This window comes from Vipera ursinii (assembly GCF_947247035.1).
Source record: "Vipera ursinii genome assembly, chromosome: 4".
NCBI lineage: Eukaryota > Metazoa > Chordata > Lepidosauria > Squamata > Viperidae > Vipera > Vipera ursinii.
Genome location: NC_139514.1, coordinates 59,674,764 through 59,695,930, shown reverse-complemented (window position 1 = coordinate 59,695,930; position 21,167 = coordinate 59,674,764). Strand labels below are relative to the sequence as shown.

General features: G+C 38.5%; 1 protein-coding gene across 2 annotated transcripts in view; it reads right to left on the bottom strand.

Annotated features, from left to right (window-relative positions):
• The window catches only part of SRPX (sushi repeat containing protein X-linked), a 52,727-nt gene extending 32,320 nt beyond the window's left edge, over positions 1-20,407 (bottom strand). The window contains exon 1 of one of the 2 annotated variants that reach the window (XM_083363055.1): positions 20,295-20,407. In XM_083363055.1, the coding sequence (XP_083219181.1) occupies positions 20,295-20,364 (70 nt within the window). In that variant the 5' untranslated portion in view covers positions 20,365-20,407. The remainder of the gene's footprint in view (positions 1-20,294) is intronic. The other variant, XM_083363056.1, reaches the window with a different exon arrangement.
• Between the last annotated feature and the right edge of the window lie 760 nt (positions 20,408-21,167).

Below are 21,167 nucleotides of genomic sequence, written 5' to 3'. Positions count from 1 at the left end.
ATGCCCAATAAAAACAATTGCGGGGAGAACTTTATCTTTCTCTTAAAAATCTTTTGAATGTTCCACCACTGTTGTTTTAATCTTAAGGTTACTTTTCCAATTGAGAAGAACCATCAACCTTTCTCTACCTTTGTGTTTGTTTTCGTTTGCCAATCAATTTGCAGGCAAACAACAACAACAACAACCAGGATTTATGATTGATTTTGGGTTCTAGCGGTTCTAAACATTGGTCACCCTTCCCCATCAATTTTAATTTAAAGCCCTCCTGATGAGTTGGGCCAGTCTTTTTCTGAGTACATTTTCACCCTGTTTTTGTGAAGTGCAGCCCATCCCTTGCTAAGAGTCCTTCGCGTAGGAAATGCAGTCCATGATCCAGGAAACCAAAGTTTTCTTGGCGACACTAACCCTTCAGCCAATGGTTTATTTCTAAAATTCTTTTTTCCTTCAATGGGTGTTGGCCTTGTTAAAATACTGTCTCAGTATTTAATAATCAATAATCAATATTATTAAAATTATTAATGTAAAGATTTTTGTTGAAGTGAAAGCCCCTAGGTTTTGGAGGGTTTTAAAAACCCTCCCTTCCATAAGTACTTCTGCAAACTAGGAGTTGGGAGTAGTACATACTGTAGTAGTAGGGAATAGTAATAAGTATGCTGGGTAGTATAATATACTATTTTATATATTATAAAATAACTATATTATATATAGTTGTTATTTATATTATAAAATACAAATTACATATTAGCAAAATATATACAAAAATACATATAATTGTACCCCTTCATGGATTACTGCCTTGTCGTGGCAAAGGGGCTTGCGTAATTCAATGAAGCTATGAGCTATGCCATGCAGGGCCACCCAAGACGGAAAGGTCATAGCAGAGAGTTCTGACAAAACATTATCCACTGGAGAAGGAAATGGCAACCCACTCCAGTATCTTTGCCATGAAAACTCTATGGACAGTACCAAAAGGCAAAACGATATGATGCTGGAAGATGAGCCCCTCAGGTCAGAAGGCATCCAATATGCTACTGGGGAAGAGCAGAGGGCTAGTACTAGTAGCGCCAGAAAGAATGAAGCGACTGGGGCAAAGCCGAAAGGACACTCAGCTGTGGATGTGTCTGGTGGTGAAAGGAAAGTCCGATGCTGTAAAGATTTTTTTCTCCATAGGAACCTGGAATGTAAGATCCATGAATCAAGGAAAGCTGGACATGGTCAGACAAGAGATGACAAGACTGAACATCAACATCTTAGGTATCAGCGAACTAAAATGAACAGGAATGGGTGAATTTAATTCAGATGACCATCAGGTATACTACTGCGGGCAAGAATCCCTCAGAAGAAATGGAGTAGCCTTCATAGTCAATAAAAGAGTAGGAAAAGCAATACTGGGATACAATCCTCAAAATGACAGAATGATCTCAGTTCGAATCCAAGGCAAACCATTCAATATCACAGTAGTCCAAGTCTATGCCCCAACCACCAGTGCTGAAGAGGATGAAATTGACTGGTTCTATGAAACCCTACAGCACCTTATAGAACTAACATCAAAAAATGATGTTCTTATCATCATGGAGGATTGGAATGCTAAAGTAGGAAGCCAAAAGATAACTGGAATAACAGGCAACTTTGGCCTTGGAGTACAAAATGAAGCAGGGCACAGGCTGATAGAATTCTGTCAAGTGAATACGATGGTCATAGCAAACACTCTTTTCCAACAACCCAAGAGACGGCTCTACACATTGACATCACCAGATGGTAAACACAGAAATCAGATTGACTATATGCTCTGCTTCCAAAGATGTAGAAGCTCTATACAGTCAGTAAAAACAAGACCAGGAGCTGACTGTGGCTCAGACCATGAACTTCTCGTTGCAAAGTTTAGGCTTAAACTGAAGAAAGTAGGCAAAAGCACTAGGCCACTCAGGTATGAATTAAATCATATCCCTGTTGAATATACAGTAGAGGTGGCAAATAGATTTAAGGAATTAGACTGAGTTTCTGAAGAACTATGGATGGAGGTTCACAATATTGTACAAGAAGTAGCAACTAAAACCATCCCAAAGAAAAAGAAATGTAAGAAAGCAAAATGGCTGTCTGAGGAAGCTTTGCAAATAGCTGAGGACAGGAGGGAAGTGAAAGGCAAGGGAGAAAAAGAAAGATGCACCCAATTGAATGTAGAATTCCAGAGAATAGCTAGAAGAGATAAGAATGCCTTCTTAAATGAACAGTGCAAAGAAATAGAAGAAAACAATAGAATAGGGAGGACCAGAGATATTTTCAAGAAAATTGGAGAGATGAAGGGAACGTTTAATGCAAAAATGGGCATGATAAAGGACCAAAATGGCAGGGACCTAACAGAGGCAGAAGAGATTAAGAAGAGGTGGCAAAATTACACAGAGGAACTATACAAGAATGAGCTTAATGTCCCTGATAATCATAATGAGGTGGTCACTGACCTCGAGCCAGACATCCAAGAATGTGAAGTGAAGTGGGCCTTAGAAAAGCTGAGCAACAACAAAGCTAGTGGAGGTGACAGTATTCCAGATGAGCTATTCAAAATCCTGAAAGACGATGCAGTAAAAGTGCTACACTCAATTTGCCAGCAAAATTGGAAAACTCAACAGTGGCCACCACAGGATTGGAAAAGATCAGTTTACATTCCAATTCCAAAGAAAGGCAGTGCCAAAGAATGTTCAAAATATAGCACCATTGCACTTATTTCTCATGCCAGTAAAGTCATGCTTAAAATCCTACAAGCTAGACTTCAGCAGTATGTGGATTGAGAACTACCAGAAGTACAGGCAGGATTTCGAAGAGGCAGAGGAACTAGAGATCAAATTGCCAACATACGCTGGATCATGGAGAAAGCTAGGGAGTTCCAGAAAAACATCTACTTCTGCTTCATTGACTATGCTAAAGCCTTTGATTGTGTGGATCATAACAAACTGTGACAAGTTCTTAAAGAGATGGGCGTACCAGACCATCTTATTTGTCTCTTGAGAAACCTATATGTGGGCCAAGAAGCAACAGTGAGAACTGGACACGGAACCACTGATTGGTTCAAAATTGGGAAAGGAGTCCGGCAAGGCTGTATACTGTCGCCTTGCCTATTTAACTTATATGCAGAGCACATCATGAGAATGGCAGGGCTAGATGAATCAAAAGTTGGAATTAAGATTGCAGGAAGAAATATCAACAACCCAAGATATGCAGATGATACTACTCTAATGGCAGAAAGTGAAGAAGAACTAGAGAGCCTCTTGTTGTGGGTGAAGAAAGAGAGTGCAAGACTTGGGTTGAAACTTAACATTAAGAAAACCAAGATCATGGCATCCAGCCCTCTCAATTCCTGGCAGATAGATGGGGAAGAAATGGAGGTGGTGACAGATTTTGTTTTCCTGGGCTCCAAGATCACCGCAGATGGGGACTGTAGCCAAGAAATTAAAAGATGCTTGCTCCTCGGGAGGAAAGCAATGGCAAATCTAGACAGCACACTAAAAAGCAGAGACATCACCCTGTCAACAAAGGTCAAGGCTATGGTCTTCCCAGTTGCAATGTATGGCAGTGAAAGTTGGACCATAAGAAAGGCTAAGCGCCAAAGAATTGAGGCCTTTGAACTATGGTGCTAGAGAAGACTCCTGCGAGTCCCTTGGACTGCAAGGCGATCAAACCGGTCAGTCCTAGAGGAGATCAACCCTGACTGCTCTTTAGAAGGCCATATCCTGAAGCTAAAACTCAAATACTTTGGCCACCTAATGAGAAGGAAGGACTCACTGGAGAAGAGCCTAATGCTGGGAAAGATTGAGGGCAATAGAAGAAGGGGATGACAGAGAATGAGGTGGCTGGATGGAGTCATTGAAGCAGTAGGCCTGAGTTTAAATGGACTCCAGAAGATTCTAGCGAACAGGAAGGCCTGGAGGCCCTTGTCCATAGGGTCGCAATGGGTTGGACACGACTTCGCAGCTAACAACAACAACACAACATATAATTGTACTTGTATTGTAAATATACATATGTATACAATATAATTGTACAATTGTATATTATATTATATTCAGTATAATGTATATTGTGAATGCATAATATATGTGTTATAAATACATATTGTACAATTTATAGTTATTGGGTAGTATATAATAATAGCTACAAAGGGAGAAGTAATAGAAATAGTACCATGGAGTAATATAGTAGTACGGAGTAGGAAGACTACTAGTTCTCCTATTCTTGTGGCCTGGCGGAGCAGGGGAATAAGAAAAGAAAAGCCTTGTTGAAATTCCAGTTGCTTCTTATGGCTGGCTTAATAGAAAATTGAAAATGAACTGAACAGCTCCTGTCTGCTTGCAGGTTTCTCAGCAGACAAATCAGTAGATTCTCTAAGAGCAACTTGTTTGAACATAGCATGATATTATCTATCTAAACTGAAGAATGCTCTTCAGCTATGTATTAAAAGATGTACATTTAATACATTAACATCCTTATTTTAGCTTAGAAGTGAGATCGCTATCTTTTCATTTATTATTCTTAACTATTCCTAGAATGGACAGTAATGAGGGAAGTAAAGGTAAAGGTAAAGGTTCCCCCGCACATGCGTGCTAGTCGTTTCCGACTCTAGGGGCCGGTGCTCATCTCCGTTTCAAAGCCGAAGAGCCAGCGCTTGTCCGAGGACATCTCCGTGGTCATGTGGCCGGCATGACTAGACGCCAAAGGCGCACGGAACGCTGTTACCTTCCCACTGTAGTGGCCCCTATTTTTCTACTTGCATTTTTACGTGTTTCGAACTGCTAGGTTGGCAGAAGCTGGGATGAGTAACAGGCGCTCACTCTGTTATGCGGCACTTGGGATTCGACCCGCCAAACTGCCGACCTTCTGATTGACAAGCTTAGCGTCCTAACCCACTGAGCCACCGCGTCCCTTGAGGGAAACCAAACTACTAAAATCTGCAATAAAATTGAGATAAAATTGATAAGAGTTAATGAGCATGTAATTTTCAATAATGGCTTGATGTACAGGTGAGAATTGTTTTCTAATCAAGACAAAATAGCTGCTGTTCAATGGTACTGGGACATCTAAAAGCACAGACATATGCCATTTTATAGTATTATTGCACCTTCCTTTTCTACTCTCATAGGATGTCAAAGCTTAATCTACAAAGCTTACTGGGCCTGGGAACAACATATTTAATTTTTTATTTTTTATTTTAATTCCATTTATATCCCGCCGTTCTCCGAAGACTCAGGGCGGCTTACAAGCTTAGCAGTAGCCTTCATTCTATGTATATGCCTGCTTATTAGGGCTTTCATACACCCCCCAAGCGGCATTATTACAAAGTCAGCTTAATTGCCCCCAAAAATCTGGGTCCTCATTTTACCTACCTCGGAAGGATGGAAGGCTGAGTCAACCTTGAGCATGGTGGGATGCGAACCTGCACTAATTGCCGGCAGCTGGTATTACTTAAGGAGGCATTAGCCCACTGCTCCACCAAGGCTCTTAAAGCAGCAGCACAGGTATAATCTATATAAAGTTGGGCACACATTTGCAAATTATTTGACTCCAATATTTCTTAACTTGTTTAACCACCGCAAGCACATGAAGAAGCACTGAAATGCACCATGCACATTAAACTAGAATGAACAACTCAACTGAATTAATGAGTTAATTTATTAACAAATCCACTTTTTTTCTCAGATTTGCATGGAAGTCTGTTTTCATGAAGAATAGGCACGCTAATGTAAATTCCAGAGCACTTTTTTGAATCGTTCCCAAAGTATGAACAATCCTAACAAACACACTGTCCTCATTCAGGGAGAGTATAATTACCATGAAAGTATTCTTAACAACCCATCCCTTTCACTCTTTGATTCCTCAAATTAAGCTGCATACCTTGTAACAGTACTATTATCTATTTATATCTTTTAATATATAGTAATATAATTTATGGTTAATGTCTATATCTACCTATGAAGACTTCTGGATACCTCTGATATGTTCACATGCACTTTTGTTGCAAGAAAAATGCACATACCTAAAACAAAACTATACAACAGGACACAAAAGGACTGTGTCTGATACATTGTCCTTATCTCCATTTTTAGCAATTCATAAGGTTGGGTTCCTCAGCACAGCATACTTTTTTTGGACACTATTAAGTGTCTAATGATTTTCTATTAAGAAAATCATATTTCATGTCAACACAGCTAGCTTGAAAGCATTTTTTACGGTCAATAAAGCAATCCTTTTAAGCTTTGTGGTATGCAAAGGTAGTCTGGAAAGGCACAGAATTTGCCCTACTCCTGAAGCATTCACAAGAAATAATGTCTGCCTCTGCCTCTGTTCCTCTACAAAATCCCAGGACTGTTTCACATATTGTAGGCTTCCTCCAGAATGCCTCTCACAGAAATGGAAGAGCTGGTCCACGGGCCATCTGCTTGCAATTAGATACCAAAGTGATGGATTCTATTTTTATTTCTTTTAATGCATTTATTTTTTTAAAAAAAACAACATGTGCTCAAAACTTTAATCCACTTAATTCATGACATACAAAGCAACCATAAGAAATCTAATCACAGATGCTCAGCCTCCAAGCCATATGCTAAAAGTTATTTGCAGTTCATGCAGGTGTAATTGTTTATGTGAAGAAAAGAAGAAAGGAGTTCATTTTAAGGAGAATTCCTGCAGGCTGCAAATAAGTCATATGCGATGTCAGAATAGTCTTCAGAAACTCATTCTTTCTGTGACATAGTTTAATTTGCACTCAATAGATTTCCTTGATAATGGGAGATTTAATAAAGTTGGAAGGGATCTTGGAGGTCATCTAGTCCAACCCCCTGCTCAGGCAGGAAACCCTATACCATTTCAGACAAATGGCTGTCCAGTCTCTTCTTAAAAACTTCCAATGTTGGAGCATTCACAGCTTCTGGAGGCAGGTTGTTCCACTGGTTAATTGTTCTAACTGTCAGAAAATTTCTCCTTAGTTCTAGGTTGCTTCTCTCCTTGACTAGTTTCCATCCATTGCTTCTTGTCTTGCACTCAGGGGCTTTGGAGAATAGCTTGACTCCCTCTTCTTTGTGGCAGCCCCTGAGATATTGAAACACTGCTATCATGTCACCCCTCGTCCTTCTCTTCATTAAACTAGACATAGCAAATTCCAGCAGCTGTTCCTTATATGTTTTAGTCCAGTCCCTAATCATCTTTGTTGATTGATCATTCCAGCCACTGTCCCAGCTGACCAGCAATTCTTCTGAATTCACGAACATATTCCTTAGCGGAGCGGCCTCTTTGCTTCAGACGATGGATCCCGGCCAGCAAGGTCTGGGATTCATCTTCAAAATGGCCTCTCACTTGCTCCATGAATAGGTTAGCATCCTGAAGTTCAGGAGCCCCTTCTTCATGGAGGTTGGGCACCCAGTCAGCTGCTTCCCCCTCTAAATTGGCCGCCACAGCATTCACCGTTTGAGCATCATCCAGGTAGGCAAATGCATAGCAATCTAGATGAGCCCACACCTGATTTAGGAAGAATGTTAGCTTCTTGGGGTCCCCATTAAAGGTGGGCTTGATGGGAGGTGGCTACATCAGCTACATCAACTGTGAATCAAACTCTGCAGCAAATGGAAGAGCTGGCACTGAAGGGCCTAGCAGGCAATTTCATTGTCCAAAAGATTGAGGATGAAAGTGCAGGAAAGCTTGTTCACTAGAAGAAGTTATAGAAACGTTGGGAGACAGTGACTGTGACATCCTGGAATTCAACATACTGCAGGCAGAAACAACGGAAGGCAATTGGATTAGTGTTCTAGTTTTCAAATAAGCTGGTTTCAAAAAGCTAAGGGAAAAAGTTAAGAAAGATTCCATGGATAAAAATCTGGGAAGGGGGGAACCCCAACAATTTAGGAGATTCTGAAAAATAAGGTCCAACCACCAACAATATAACAAAACAGAATCTCAGGAAACAACCCAAATCTGCAAGAATGAGATAAGGAGGACGAACGTTCATAATGTACGAAGGCTTGTTGTTCATTTATCTTTGTATTTATTTATCTTATGCATTTATTTTTATTCCACCTTTATTGTTTTTATAAATAATTCAAGGCAGTGAACATATCTAACTGTCCTTCCTCCTCCTATTTTCCTCACAATTAATCCTGTGAGGTGAGTTGGGCCTAAAGCTGGCATGTCAAACTGCTGGCCCGCAGGCCGGATGCGACACACCAAAACGGCGCCCACCCCATTGCGGCAATGAGGAAAAAGTCCCGATACATCGTGCAATGTCATGTGACGTCGCACGTTTGACATGCCTGGCCTAGAGAGTCTGAACCAAAGTCATCCACTTAGCTTTCTTTAATTTCTTTGCCAACTATGGCATGTTCAGTAATCTGTGGTTACAAATGGCTTTGCATTATACACGGCAGTCTTTTGTATGACTAAGAGCTCAGTTATATCATCTGAAACATTTCTATCAGTCATTCTGATATAGAACTGCAGGGCATACAACTTAAATAAAGTATCTCCACCAGCAATGTTTATTTATTTATTTATAAGATTTATATAGCCACCCATTTCCCACCATTTGTGAATAATCCATGGACTGCCATGAAATGCAATACTGTATCCTACCCAAGCATATGCCAAACGGAAGAAAACTATAATGGTACTTCTAGAGCTGCTCCATAACTCGGCTCAGATAACTACTGCCTATTTAAAATTGCAAAGATATTTTAAAAGAAAATTTATTAACTGTTATTCAATATGCCACTGTATGCTAAACTAATTTTTCTATAGTCCTAAATCAGGTTGTCAACTAATAACTAAGACTTTTGCAAAGTTCACCTTTGCTCCTAAAGCTAGAAAACATATTCCAAGTTACTTTAATTGGGACAATTAAAAAGCCAATGAAAACTCTGGCCCTGGCAGGAATAATGTGGTATTGTGAAAGAGTGCACAATATAGTGCCAATAGCAGATAAAACATTTGCATATATTTATGAGATTAAAAAAATACCAAAGTAGGTTTCTGGTTGGTTTTTTTTAAAAAAAAATCCATGTGAGGTCTTTGTAAGTCAATTGAGTGTAAACCTCAACATGTGTTTTCAGTTATGGCAATACGCTATAAATAAAATATAAAAATAAAGATCTGGCATTTCTTTTCCAACTTTTTCCTTTTAAAAGTATTTGATTTAAATGTGTTTCTATTTATTTGCAAGTAAAGCGCTTGAGTATTCAAACCATCTTAATGTTTCATTTATTTATACAATATTCATAAACTAGAAAACAGTGCTGTAATATATATAAACAAGAAAATACAGATGTTGGTACAGTATGGAATAATAACAGGATAAGGTGTTTATGTGCAAAATAATCTGGTGGGAGGGAGGGAGGGAAGGAGGAAGCTAAATTTCAAACTAGATTCTGACATAGGAGTTGAAGTCCATTTCTCATCAAAACTGGGACATCAGCTGCATAAAGATGGACAGAAATCCTCTTAGAATTGCCAGCTTGTACCACAGTTCTCAGAAAAGTTACCCTTTGTGGTAAGTTAGAAAGGAGACAGACTGAGTAATGTTAATTCATGCTTAACCATCCATCCCACGCTGACTGAATCATAGCCAGATCAATTGTATAATGAATGAAGTGTTGTTGGCTTTTTTGGGGGAGGGGGGGGAGAATAAAGCAATATATAGAACTACAAATTTATTCTTAAGCCCCAATTTTTAGTAGTTTCTTTCCAGTTAGCTAAAGAAAGTTTGCATTATTTTGATTATCTCCTACTTAAGAGAAAAGAGAAAAGAGAAAGGAAGGGGAAGAGGGAGGGAAGGAGAGAGAGATATATTCCCGTATCCTTAAACTAAGTACCAGCTTAATGAAGCACTATCTTATTTCAACAAACTTTTTGGTTAACAAACTCTTTTCAATACTGAAAATCATATGATTTTCAAACTAAATTACTGGCACTAATTATTTTAAACACCAGTAATGATAGTTTGAACTCCTCTATAAATTATAATTGTAATGACAGAGCTGTCAAATAGAACAGAATGCAACATGAACTAAACAGAGTTGATTGTGGTCAAGTTAAGTTAAATTTGGCAGCAATAGGCATTTTCCAGATGGCGTTTTAAGTGAAAGGTAGCTTTTGAATACGATGTTATTTATTTTGTTGGATAATATAGCCTTATACATATGTATTCAGAATTAACAACCAGCACGCAGAGGACTGCATCCTTATTACAGGACATAATGAAATTTCATTTGCTAAAGAGCAATTAAGAGAGCTAAGTCCAAAACCACATTACTGAAATTGCAGCACTTTTAATTTTTTTTAAAGTGGGGGTGGTGGTAAAGATATATATAAATATTTGGCCAAACACCCTCAGTGCGCCGTATAGTTTAAGATTATTTTGCTGTTATTTTTATATTTCAGTTTTTGTTAATTGCTTTTTCATTACATTGTATGTCAAATATTTTGGTGGTTTTAATGTTTCAGTGCTGTAGAATGAAACATAGATCTACTTTTAATAAATAAATTAATTAATCTGGCAGTTGGAAGCAGAGTGCTGAATAATATTCTGGATATTTCTATTTCTTCTTTTCTTTAGACTAGCCAAACCCAAGCTCTGCAGCCATTCTTCGTATGTTTTAGTCTCCATGCATTGGATCATCTTAGTTGCTCTTCTCTGAACTTTTTCTAAGGTCTCAACATCTTTTTCGTAGTATGCTGAACAAATTGGCTGCAGTATTCCAGGTGTGGTCATACTAGAGTTTTATAAAGCGGTACTAATACTTTGCATGATCTTGATTCTATGCCTCTGTTTATACAACCCAGGATTGTATTAGCTTTTTTGGCTGCTGCTGCTGCACATTGCTGGCTCATAGTCAAGTGATCATCCACTAGGACTCCAAGGTCCCTCTCACAGTTACTTTTTTTGAGGGAGGTTTCACCTAATCTGTCCTTATATCTATGATTTTTCCTGACTAAATGTAAAACTTTGCTTTTCTCCACATTGAAACTCATTTTGTTGGATAAGGCCCGTTGTTCCAGTTTGTCAAGATTTTTTTGAATCCTAGAACTTCTGGTTTTGCGCAGTAGCGACCAGTCACAGGCTTGCGGATTCTCCGGACCGCCGTGGCTAATTTCACCCTGCCAGGGGACCCTAAATGGGTCTGAGTCACCCCGGAGAGGCTGCAAAGAAAGAAGACTGCCCCAGCAATTCTGGAATGACGGAGGTCATTCCGTTCGACTTGGGGAAAGCCTTCTAATCCAACAGGAAAAAGTTGGCCATACTTCATCAACCAACCCAAGCTACTTGGAACCAAAGTCCAAAAATACTAACCACCACAACTGTGAACAGCGCATTTGAAACTGGGTGTGGAATTTCATCTTCTCTTTTCAATTCTATATTTAATTTCCTGGAAAAGATCACCAAGAAGCAAAATACCTCCAAAAGGGCAGGAAGGGGATTTCTGCCCCACCCTTATATTAATGGAAGTGGCGAATTAATCTTTTTATGGAGGATCAAAATATATGGAAGTGAAATAAATATAAAACCTGAAATTTAAAATTTAAATCTGGACAAACCTAATATTGTTGAATGGTTAAGACTCTCATTCTAAAGACAATTGTTCATTTTGGAAATTGAAAAACAAATACATGGTGACATCTAGTGGTGGATGAAGACTATGACAACTATGGCTTTTATATAAGACTTGGCAAAACCTGGGAAAAGCTAATCTGTGTTTGTGACCTTCAAAGCTTTAACAACAAAGAACAGCTGTGACAAAAAAGACAATAATCTGAGCTGTAGACAAAGAAAGAATTATAAATTTTAAAAAATATCTTTTTTGAACTATTTGGATTATAAATATCTATTTAACCGGGACTCTAAAGCTATTTGCAGAGAAAAGAAAAGAAGAGAAAAACTCAAATTCTTCGCCATCATGGATCAGAGACATGTAGAAAGAACATATCAAGAAAACATAAATACCTCTCAGGAGGAGATATATAGTATACTGCAACTAATTCAAACAACAATGATTTTAAACGACAAAGAAATTCAAAATAACTTTGAAAATATAAATCAATCTATTTCCAAGTTAACTCTACAACAAAGAAAATTCCCAGGCAACAAGAGAGAAGGAGCAGATAAAACAGATAAGTGGATACAAAATTTTGAATAGAGACTTAAAGACGGAACTTAACAAAACAAGGAAACATGATTTAATCCTAGTGGAAAAAAATTCACAAGAACTGGAAAAAACAACTTATCCCTTAAGACTACAAAATAAATCTGAGGACAATAAAACAGATTGGATAAAATGTACTGTAGAGATGTCAGGAACATCAGAGAGAAAGGAAATGATAAGAGAAGCAGAGAGAAAGAAAAAGAAAAAGATTTTCAACAAACATGGAAAGGCAAAAGCCCCGTACAAAGACACTTCATCTGATTTACTTTTTATATCTATAGTAACATTTCTGAACATATGGAAAGACCTTTCGACTGGGCAAAAACACATTGATCAAGAAAGATACTGGGCAAAGGAAAAAGACTAAAATGGCAATCAAGAAAATAGATGATGGGACCTACCAGAGAGAATACTTAAAAAAGAAACATTTGTTTAAATATGGTTAAAGAAATAGAAAAGATTTGGAATATATATGTCATTCTAAGAGGGATGAATCCCTTAAATAATATAGTATGCTTTTTTCCCCTTTTTTATTTTATTTCTTGATATGAGTAATATAAAAAAGTTGAAATGGCTTAAAGGAAACGTTTTAGATATTTAAATGTGATTGAATTTAAGAAAATTATAATGGATAAACAATGTTTTGAATAAGAATTAAAGGACTAGATGACTAGATGTATTAAATGGAATATTTAAAGATTAAACATTTTTAACTATGGTTAAAAAGAATAAGAAATCTATATATTAATTTAGGAGGGATATATATTTTAAATAGTATGCTATTTTTTATGTTTCTTTACTCTTGCTCTCCTTTCTTTTTTTACTGTTTTATCTATTCCTAAAGAAATGTAAAATTGCTGAGATGGTTCATATGGAAAAAATAAACTTAATTTTTTAAATGTAATTAATTTTTGAGAAAATATTAACCAGTAAGAATACTTTAAATAAAAACTGTAACAGGATCTATGATAAGGCAACCAGAACGACTGGATAGAAAAGAAATATTATATTGATGTAATTATTATTTTTAGGAATATTGGGAAAATTACATATTTAATTATCTATCAAAACAATAAGAATTGTATTAACTCAATGCAAAAGAGTACATTTTGGAGAAAAGAAGAAATCAACTAAAACTATTATGTGGACTATGGATTATAGAAATAAATTGTTAGTGATTGTTTTACAAATGTAAACCCAGACAACACACTGTTCACCAATTATTAAATAATTTATGCTTAAAAATGTCAATCAAATACATTACAAAAAAAAAAGATTTTTTTCAATCCTGAGCTTATCTTCTGGGGTGTTGGCTACTCCGGCCAGTTTAGTGTCATCTGCAAATTCGATGTGTTCCCCTTCAATTCCCTCATTTAAGTCACTGATGAAGATATTGAAGAGTACTGTGCCTAAGACGGACCTTGTGGTACCCCACTGCTTACTTCTCTCCATGTGGATGTAGTACCATTGAGGACTACTCACTGAGTACGGTTTGTCAGCCAGCTACAAATCTATCTGGCGGTGATGTTGTTTATTCCACCTTTTTCTAGCTTACCAAGGTGTAGGTTGTGGTCTACTTTGTTGAATGCCTTACTGAAATCTAAGTATACTGTATCAACAGCGTTTTGCTGGTCTACTAATTTGGTCACAAAGAATGAAATAAGATTGGTTTGGCATGATCTGCTTTTAACAAACCAGTGATGGCTACCAATTATAACTTTGTTTGCTTCTAGTTGTTCGCAGATCTGTTTTTTTTATTATCTTTTCCAGGATCTTCCCAGGTATTGATGTTAGATTGACTGGTCTGTAGTTTCCTGGGTGTTTCCCCCCCCCCCCCTTTGTTGACGATGGGAACTACATCAGCCCTTTTCCAATCCTCAGGTACTTCCCCAGTGCTCCAGGATTTCTGAATGATGTGGTGCAATGGTTCTGAGATAACATCTGCCAGCTCCTTCAAAACTCTGGGATGTAATCTGTCGGGTACTGGTGATTTATATTCATCAAGGTCGGATAGTGATTCTCTTACGATTTTCTTGCTTATTTTAATATTAAACAAATTTAATAACTTTTCATTCCTTATAAGGTTAAACAGATATATCTTCAACCCATATCCAATCTTTTATCTAGAAGCAAATGCATAAAACATTGACTTTTCAAACCTTTGTCAATAAAAATTCCATAAAGGCTTACCAGAACATTGCATAAAAATGTCTTATTTTTAATCTTGCTCAAATAAATAAGCTTTATATTCCTTCATTTTACTTTTAACAGTCTTAATATTTAATTTAATTAAATATTGTTGAAAGATTTGATTTATCTGCAGTTCTTTTTTTATCCTATCACACAGATTTCTTCAAGGCTTTAGGAAGTCTCTTTCGTAGGCTCAATAAGAAAACATTTTCCAGATCATTCGCTTGGTTTGTATTTCTGTTTTAATTTTTAAAATTTCACCTAATTTCTCTTGTATATCCAGTAATATGTTCTTCTCCAGATCATTCTCTTGGTTTGTCATTTGTAGTTCTAAATTCTGTGCTTTCTCTATCTATCAGATAAAATTTGCCTACATCTGTCATTCCTTCATTAACATATTTTAGACATGGTCTATCCATAGGAGCAGACATCATTATTGACAGTGTTGGTATTGTAGTTACTAACTCATGGCTCCATTCTTCAAAAATCTCCTTTAATATTTCCAATGTTATAGCGTTTTCTATTAAGTGACATCAGGATTTGTACTTTGTTTTCTGCTTAAAATCTTTAGTCCCATCTAGTATCCAGTTTCTAAAATCATCACTTATCTTTTGTCATGAATTGCAACTGCCAAGTCTGTTTCCCATGAGAAGTTGTTCATTCTTTATAGTCAATTTCAACATTTTATACTAAAAGTCAATATTCCATTGAAGACTTTTCAAATTTGTCATTCTGGAATGATAGCTTTAATAATTTTAAAATACTTAACAGGCAATTTCTGAAAGTAATTAGAACGTGAGCTTATTAAACTTTTTGTTCTTTAAAAGGTTCCCCTGCGCTTGTGAGCAAGATGAGTGATCTCATCACTTCCCAGTGGGTAACCCATGAAAACTGCTGTTTGCAGTCTCCTCACTTGTAGGCAATCTCCTGTCATTTCCTCACCTGGAGAGATTCCAAGTAATTGGCCTACTGGCTGGTTCCCTGGTCTCTGCTCTGATCTTCAGTTCTGCTTTTGCATAGCTGTCTTCAGTTCCCCATAAATCCCCCTAACGCCTTTTAGTTTATTTATAATATTAATTTCTTTAACAAGCTTCAGTTCTTTAGCAAAATAATGTCAGTTGTCCTGGGTAGACCAGACAGGAAACTTGGTTATGAAGGTACAAACTTCCCTTCCACTTTTAACCATTTAAACAATTAGGGCACATCCTTTCTAAGTTTCTTTCTCTGACCATTAATCCACTGGGGGTTCCTCCCACTCTTGTCTGATTGCTTCCTAGGTATCATCTCTTCTCCTCATTCCCTCAAGGTCACCCACACATTCCATTACAACAACTGACTTTAATACAGCTTAGAATATTCTAAAATTAGCATGGCCATGCAGCTATAAATTCAGGTCCACTGTCTATACCAGGGGTAGGCAACCTTGGCTCTTTTATGACTCGTGGACTTCAACTCCCAGAATTCCTGAGCCATGAAGTCCACGAGTCATAAAAGAGCCAAGGTTGCCTACCCCTGGTCTATACAATAGTTGACCACATAGCTGTAATAGAACTCCTTTTCATTAATCCAATGAACAATTTCAGGGTAAGACAGAACAAAAATTTCCAAGGAATTTGCATAATCATTTTCACCATGATCTTCCAGATATTCCCCTTGCTTTATAATGTGCACCAGTTATCTTAGTAAAACCACAGTACATGTAGTATATTATTTCTACAGAGGAAAATGAAACAATTAGTAATAAAGTGGAGTATTTGAAAAAAAAATCCTAACAGTCTAATCCTATAAAAAATTTGAAGGCTTCAGGTAAAATAATATTGTTCTTTTAAAGAGGGCATGAAATAAATAGAATTATGTTACTGGTTTTCTATGTTTTAATTTTATATAATTAAATGTTAAGGTACTTGTAGTTTTTGGGAATGCAGTGTGGCAAACTTCCTATTTGGGGGCTAGGAGATACAAGCACACAAAAGAACGTCACTATATGAATGTTATTAATGACATATAGAAGCCACTCATGAATTCAAGATGTGACTGGCTTCAGTATTTACATGAAGTGTCTTATACATAGTGGTATTCTAGAAAACTGCCCACATCTGCAGACATTTCTATACTAAGCATATTACATGGAATCACCAGACCTTATTCACATGTATTTCATGGCAGGCTAAGAGGAGTAGCTATTACCTTTTGATGAGCAAAGGCATTTCAGTCTGGCCACCACATCAATGTCTATTAAGTTCTATAATTTGTTCTATATTTGCAAAGTTCTATCTAGATTTTATACTGTGGGACAGTATAATTGCTATATTGGCAAGGCACAGTACATATTTGATCCTGCTCTTGCATTTGCCTTTTCCAGAATGACATTCAGAAATTGTTGTTGCACCTCTGTTGGATTGGATAGTAAATGATAATGTATAGAAGTACAGACAACTACAATAGAGTCCTGTTTTTATTTTAATAATTTATTTTTAGCTTAACTATCAGAATAGCAAATATGAGAATTTGAGAACATCAAATGTTATTGTCTTCAGTGAGTTGATAAGAATGGAACATAAACTGAAACAGTGAAAATGTGTTTTCAGTATCTTCCCTGGCTAGATAATAGTTGAATCCGGCCAAACATAAAAAGTACACAAACAAATTGGCTTAAGATTATTTAATTGGCTAACACTATGGCTTCCGGTAACAATGTACTTAAGCAAAGATTTTTTGCAGATCTAAGCAGCAGTGTTCATTCATTAAGCAACATTTGTACAAATGTGAGAGTCCAAAACTGTAATGCATGTATTAAAAGTAATTTTATTACAATATGATTTATTGTCTTATTTCTGGGTGACAAATGTAAATTCATTCTCCAAGATCTTTTAATATATCTGTATATTAATTTCAAAGGTATATGCTACATAGGGACTTTTACGTACTATGCTAGCTGCATTCATTGAATATTGTTTATGTATATATGTATTTGTACTTACATATTTACTAACTTGCTTACTGGGGCATCTATACCAGGGGTCCCCAACCCCCGTTCTGTGGACCAGTACCGGGCCGTGGCATGCCAGCAATTGGTCCGCACAAACAAGCAAAGCCCAATCTGCGGGATGCAGGCAGCACACAAAACCACGCCCCCTCTGGTCCATGGAAGAACCTCTGTCCATGGAACTGGTCCCTGGTGCCCAAAAAGGTTGGTGACCTCTGATCCATACCACTCCAATAATGTAGCAGAATTTTTGCCAGGGAAGGTTTGAAGGACAACATCCAAAGTTTAAAAATAATGAACTAAGAAATGCCCTTACTTGAAAGACTACCTGTCTCCAGTTATTTCTGCCATCCAATGATCTCCATTAAATGTGATCATCTAAGGCGACAAAGGAAGAATGCCTTCTCTGTTACAGCCACTGCCTTCAGAAGCTGCAGCCCCCTGGAGATACATATGGCTCCCATCCTCCTTGGTTTCCATTTTTCCCTTTCTTAATGTAAATGCTGTTTTAACCTAATTTTAACTTTTGTATTGCATATATATTGTAAGCCATTCAGAATCCTTCTAGAATTAGGCAGCTTTAACAAATCAACCATCAAATCAACATTTTTAAGGGCAGAAAGACCTTACATGGCTGTTGATTTATATTAAGAACTCAAAGAAAAAGTCAAAAATAGCAACTGGGGCAGGGTGTTTATCCTTTTACAAAATATCTATTGTATGAGAGAGATATGTCTTCTCCACAACTGTTGGATTTCTAAATAAATCACTAGGCTTCTGTCCCCAATCCTCTTATTTCCTGAAAACCTTGAGGTTTATTTAAAAATAAAGTTTATGCTAGGGTTTGGTGTTTTGCCCTGCAAAATGTCAGTTTCTTCTTCTTCTTTAAAGTGTTAGATCAAGTCCCTGGTAAACCTTTCGATTTCCTGCAGACGCTACAGCATGGGAAGTTTGAAGTTTGTGCCAGATTTATATAGCATAGGCCTAGATCAATAACAAAGAAGGATGTGATGAAATCCCAGTTACTTACTGGTAAGCAAAAAGATTCCAGGTCTGGTAAGCAAGAAGAAAATCAAACTACATGAAATGCTGATTGATTAACACTGAAGCCAGGACACAGTTAGATTCATAATTAAAAGAGCTTGACAGAATGAGTTTGTTTAGCATTTTTAGAAAACACAGCACTTCACTGTTTTATCTTGTTTTCTTTCAGTTTTTGTTCGAACTAGATTTAATATTGTTTTAACATTTTTAAAAGTTACACTGAAACCTGCTTGAGCGAAGGACAATTTTTACAATTACTAAACAAATCCTTTGTATAGATACAGGTAGTCCTTGACTTAGAACAATTTATTTAGTGATCATTCAAATTTACAACGGCACTGAAAAAAATGACTTATCACCTTTTTTCACACTTATGACTGTTGAAGCATCCCCATGGTCAAAATTTGGATGCTTGGTAACTGACTAATACAGACATGTCAAACACAAGGCCTGGGGGCCGGATCCGGCCCGCAACGTGGTTTCATGTGGCCCACGAAGCCATCCTGGAAACTGAGGGAATGGCCCCCACTGCCTTGGCCCTGGCCCAGAGACCCTCCTTCTGCCAGAGACCCTCAGATCTGTCCCACTCCTGCCCAGGCCCCCATAGGCACCCTTGATGCGAACGATGTAGAGCTGGCCACGCCCATCCAGTAGGCCATATGCACTCTACCCATGCCCATCCAGTAGGCCATGCCCACCCTGACCACGCCCACCCGGCCCCCTGAGGGCAACCGCAATGCTGATGTGGCCCTCAATGAAATTGAGTTTGACACCCCTGGACTAATATCTATGACAGTTGCAGTGTCCTGGGATCATGTGATCACCTTTTACAATTTTCTGACAAGGAAAGTCATTGGGGAAGCCAGATTCACTTAACAAACATGTTGCTAACTTAACAACTGCAATGACTCACTTAACAACTATGGCAAGAAAGGTCATAAATGGGACAAAACTCAGCAACAGAAATGTTGGGCTCAATTGTGGTTGTATGTCAAGGATGACCTGGACTTTTAACATTAACTATATAGAATAAAGCATGGGTAGGCAACCTTGGCTCTTTTATGACTCGTGGACTTTTAACATTAACTATATAGAATAAAGCATGGGTAGGCAACCTTGGCTCTTTTATGACTCGTGGACTTCAACTCCCAGAATTCCTGAGCCAGCCATGACTTGACAGGATTATGAGCAAGATTATGAACTTGACATAATCTGTACACTGTAATCTGTATACTGTAATCAAAATGCTACACCTGTCCCGAATGAAGAAGCAATGACACTGTGAACATTAAAATGCTTGTACGCATTGTTATGACATACAAGACATGACAGTAGAGCAAATTAAATTTTCTGAGATGAGATTTAAAATCTGATATCAATCAGGAAAGAGTTCCCAGTCTAGTAAGACATGATTTCCAGGTTAGATTTCCTACCTATATCTCATTCCCCAAACAAGAGCCAGCACTCGCACTCTCCTGGTTTGCATATCGTTTACCAGGGCTGGCACCGGAGTAGTAATGACCACTGAGAAGAGCCAAGCGTTGCAATTGCTCGCGCTGCGCCAAATGTCAACTTGGCTCGAGAGTTGACTAGGAGCATTTTGCATTTATATGAATTGCCTTCTAGACATTTCGAACGTTTCCAAGCGCCTTTCGCGAGCAATGCCACTTACTTATTTATTTATTTATTTATTTATTTATTTATTTATTTATTTATTTATTTATTTATTTATTTTTTCCCGCCACACAAGAGGGGAGCATTCCTGACGCGCTTCCACATTCCCAAAGTGGCCGCGGTCGAAGCGCGGTAGCTGTTTCGCCGTCTCGAGAAAAAACTCGTCGGACCGCGGGAGCCAGGGGGCGCCTCCTCCCCTCCCCTGCCGCCCCCAGCCACTCTCCTACCTGGGTTGGCGAGGCTGAAGCGCGAGCCCACCGCCAGCAGAACTGCCAAGTATACCCAAGTCGCCGTCATAATCCTCGGCGGCTGGAAAGTTGGGTCCCCGCTGCTCCAAGTCTCGCCGTAGTGAAAGGCGGGAGCGGAGGGGCGGGGGAGGGACAGAGCCCTTCGCCAAGCAAGCCGTGGGGCGCTCTGTGGAAACTCCTCCCCCGCGTCCTCTTCCCGCCGGCGAAGCTCCACTGAACCCTCCCTTCTCACCCCCTCCCCTCCCCACAACACCCCAGGATAGAGTTGCAGGGAGACTGAAGGAGGAGGAGGACGCCGTAGGTGCTTTCCGCGGCTACGCGCGGGCCCGCTTCCAGCTAGTTCTACCAGAGGGGGTTAGCGCCTGTTCACACGTTGAGTGTCGGCGTTTTTTCCCCCGATTTCAAACAAAGATTTAATAAAACCTTCACCAGGCAGTTCCAAAAACACTTTCCCCCCCCCTCCTTTTCTCTTGCTGACTCTTTCTGAATTCCCGAAGAGAAGCTGTAAGAGAAATGGTTAGAAAAGGCTTCCATAAAGTTGGTAGGAAGCCGAAGCTCGTTTCTTCCCCGACCCAAAGCAGCCCGAGCAGCCTGCCTCGGGGCTCTACCCGCGGCAACCCTTCCAGCCCTCCGCGGTTACAGCCTGGGCAGACAACAGAAGATTGCAAACCCCAACTCGGTCTGCTTTGACAGACTTGGGACCGCTGCAGAATTGTTTATTTTTAAATTCCTCTCTATTATCTGTCTAGTAAGGTGCACATTCCAGAGCTTGGCTTTAAAGAGCAGAGCACCATCTAGAACAGGAGTCTTCAAACTTGGCCCTTTTATGACTTGTGGACTTCAACTCCCATA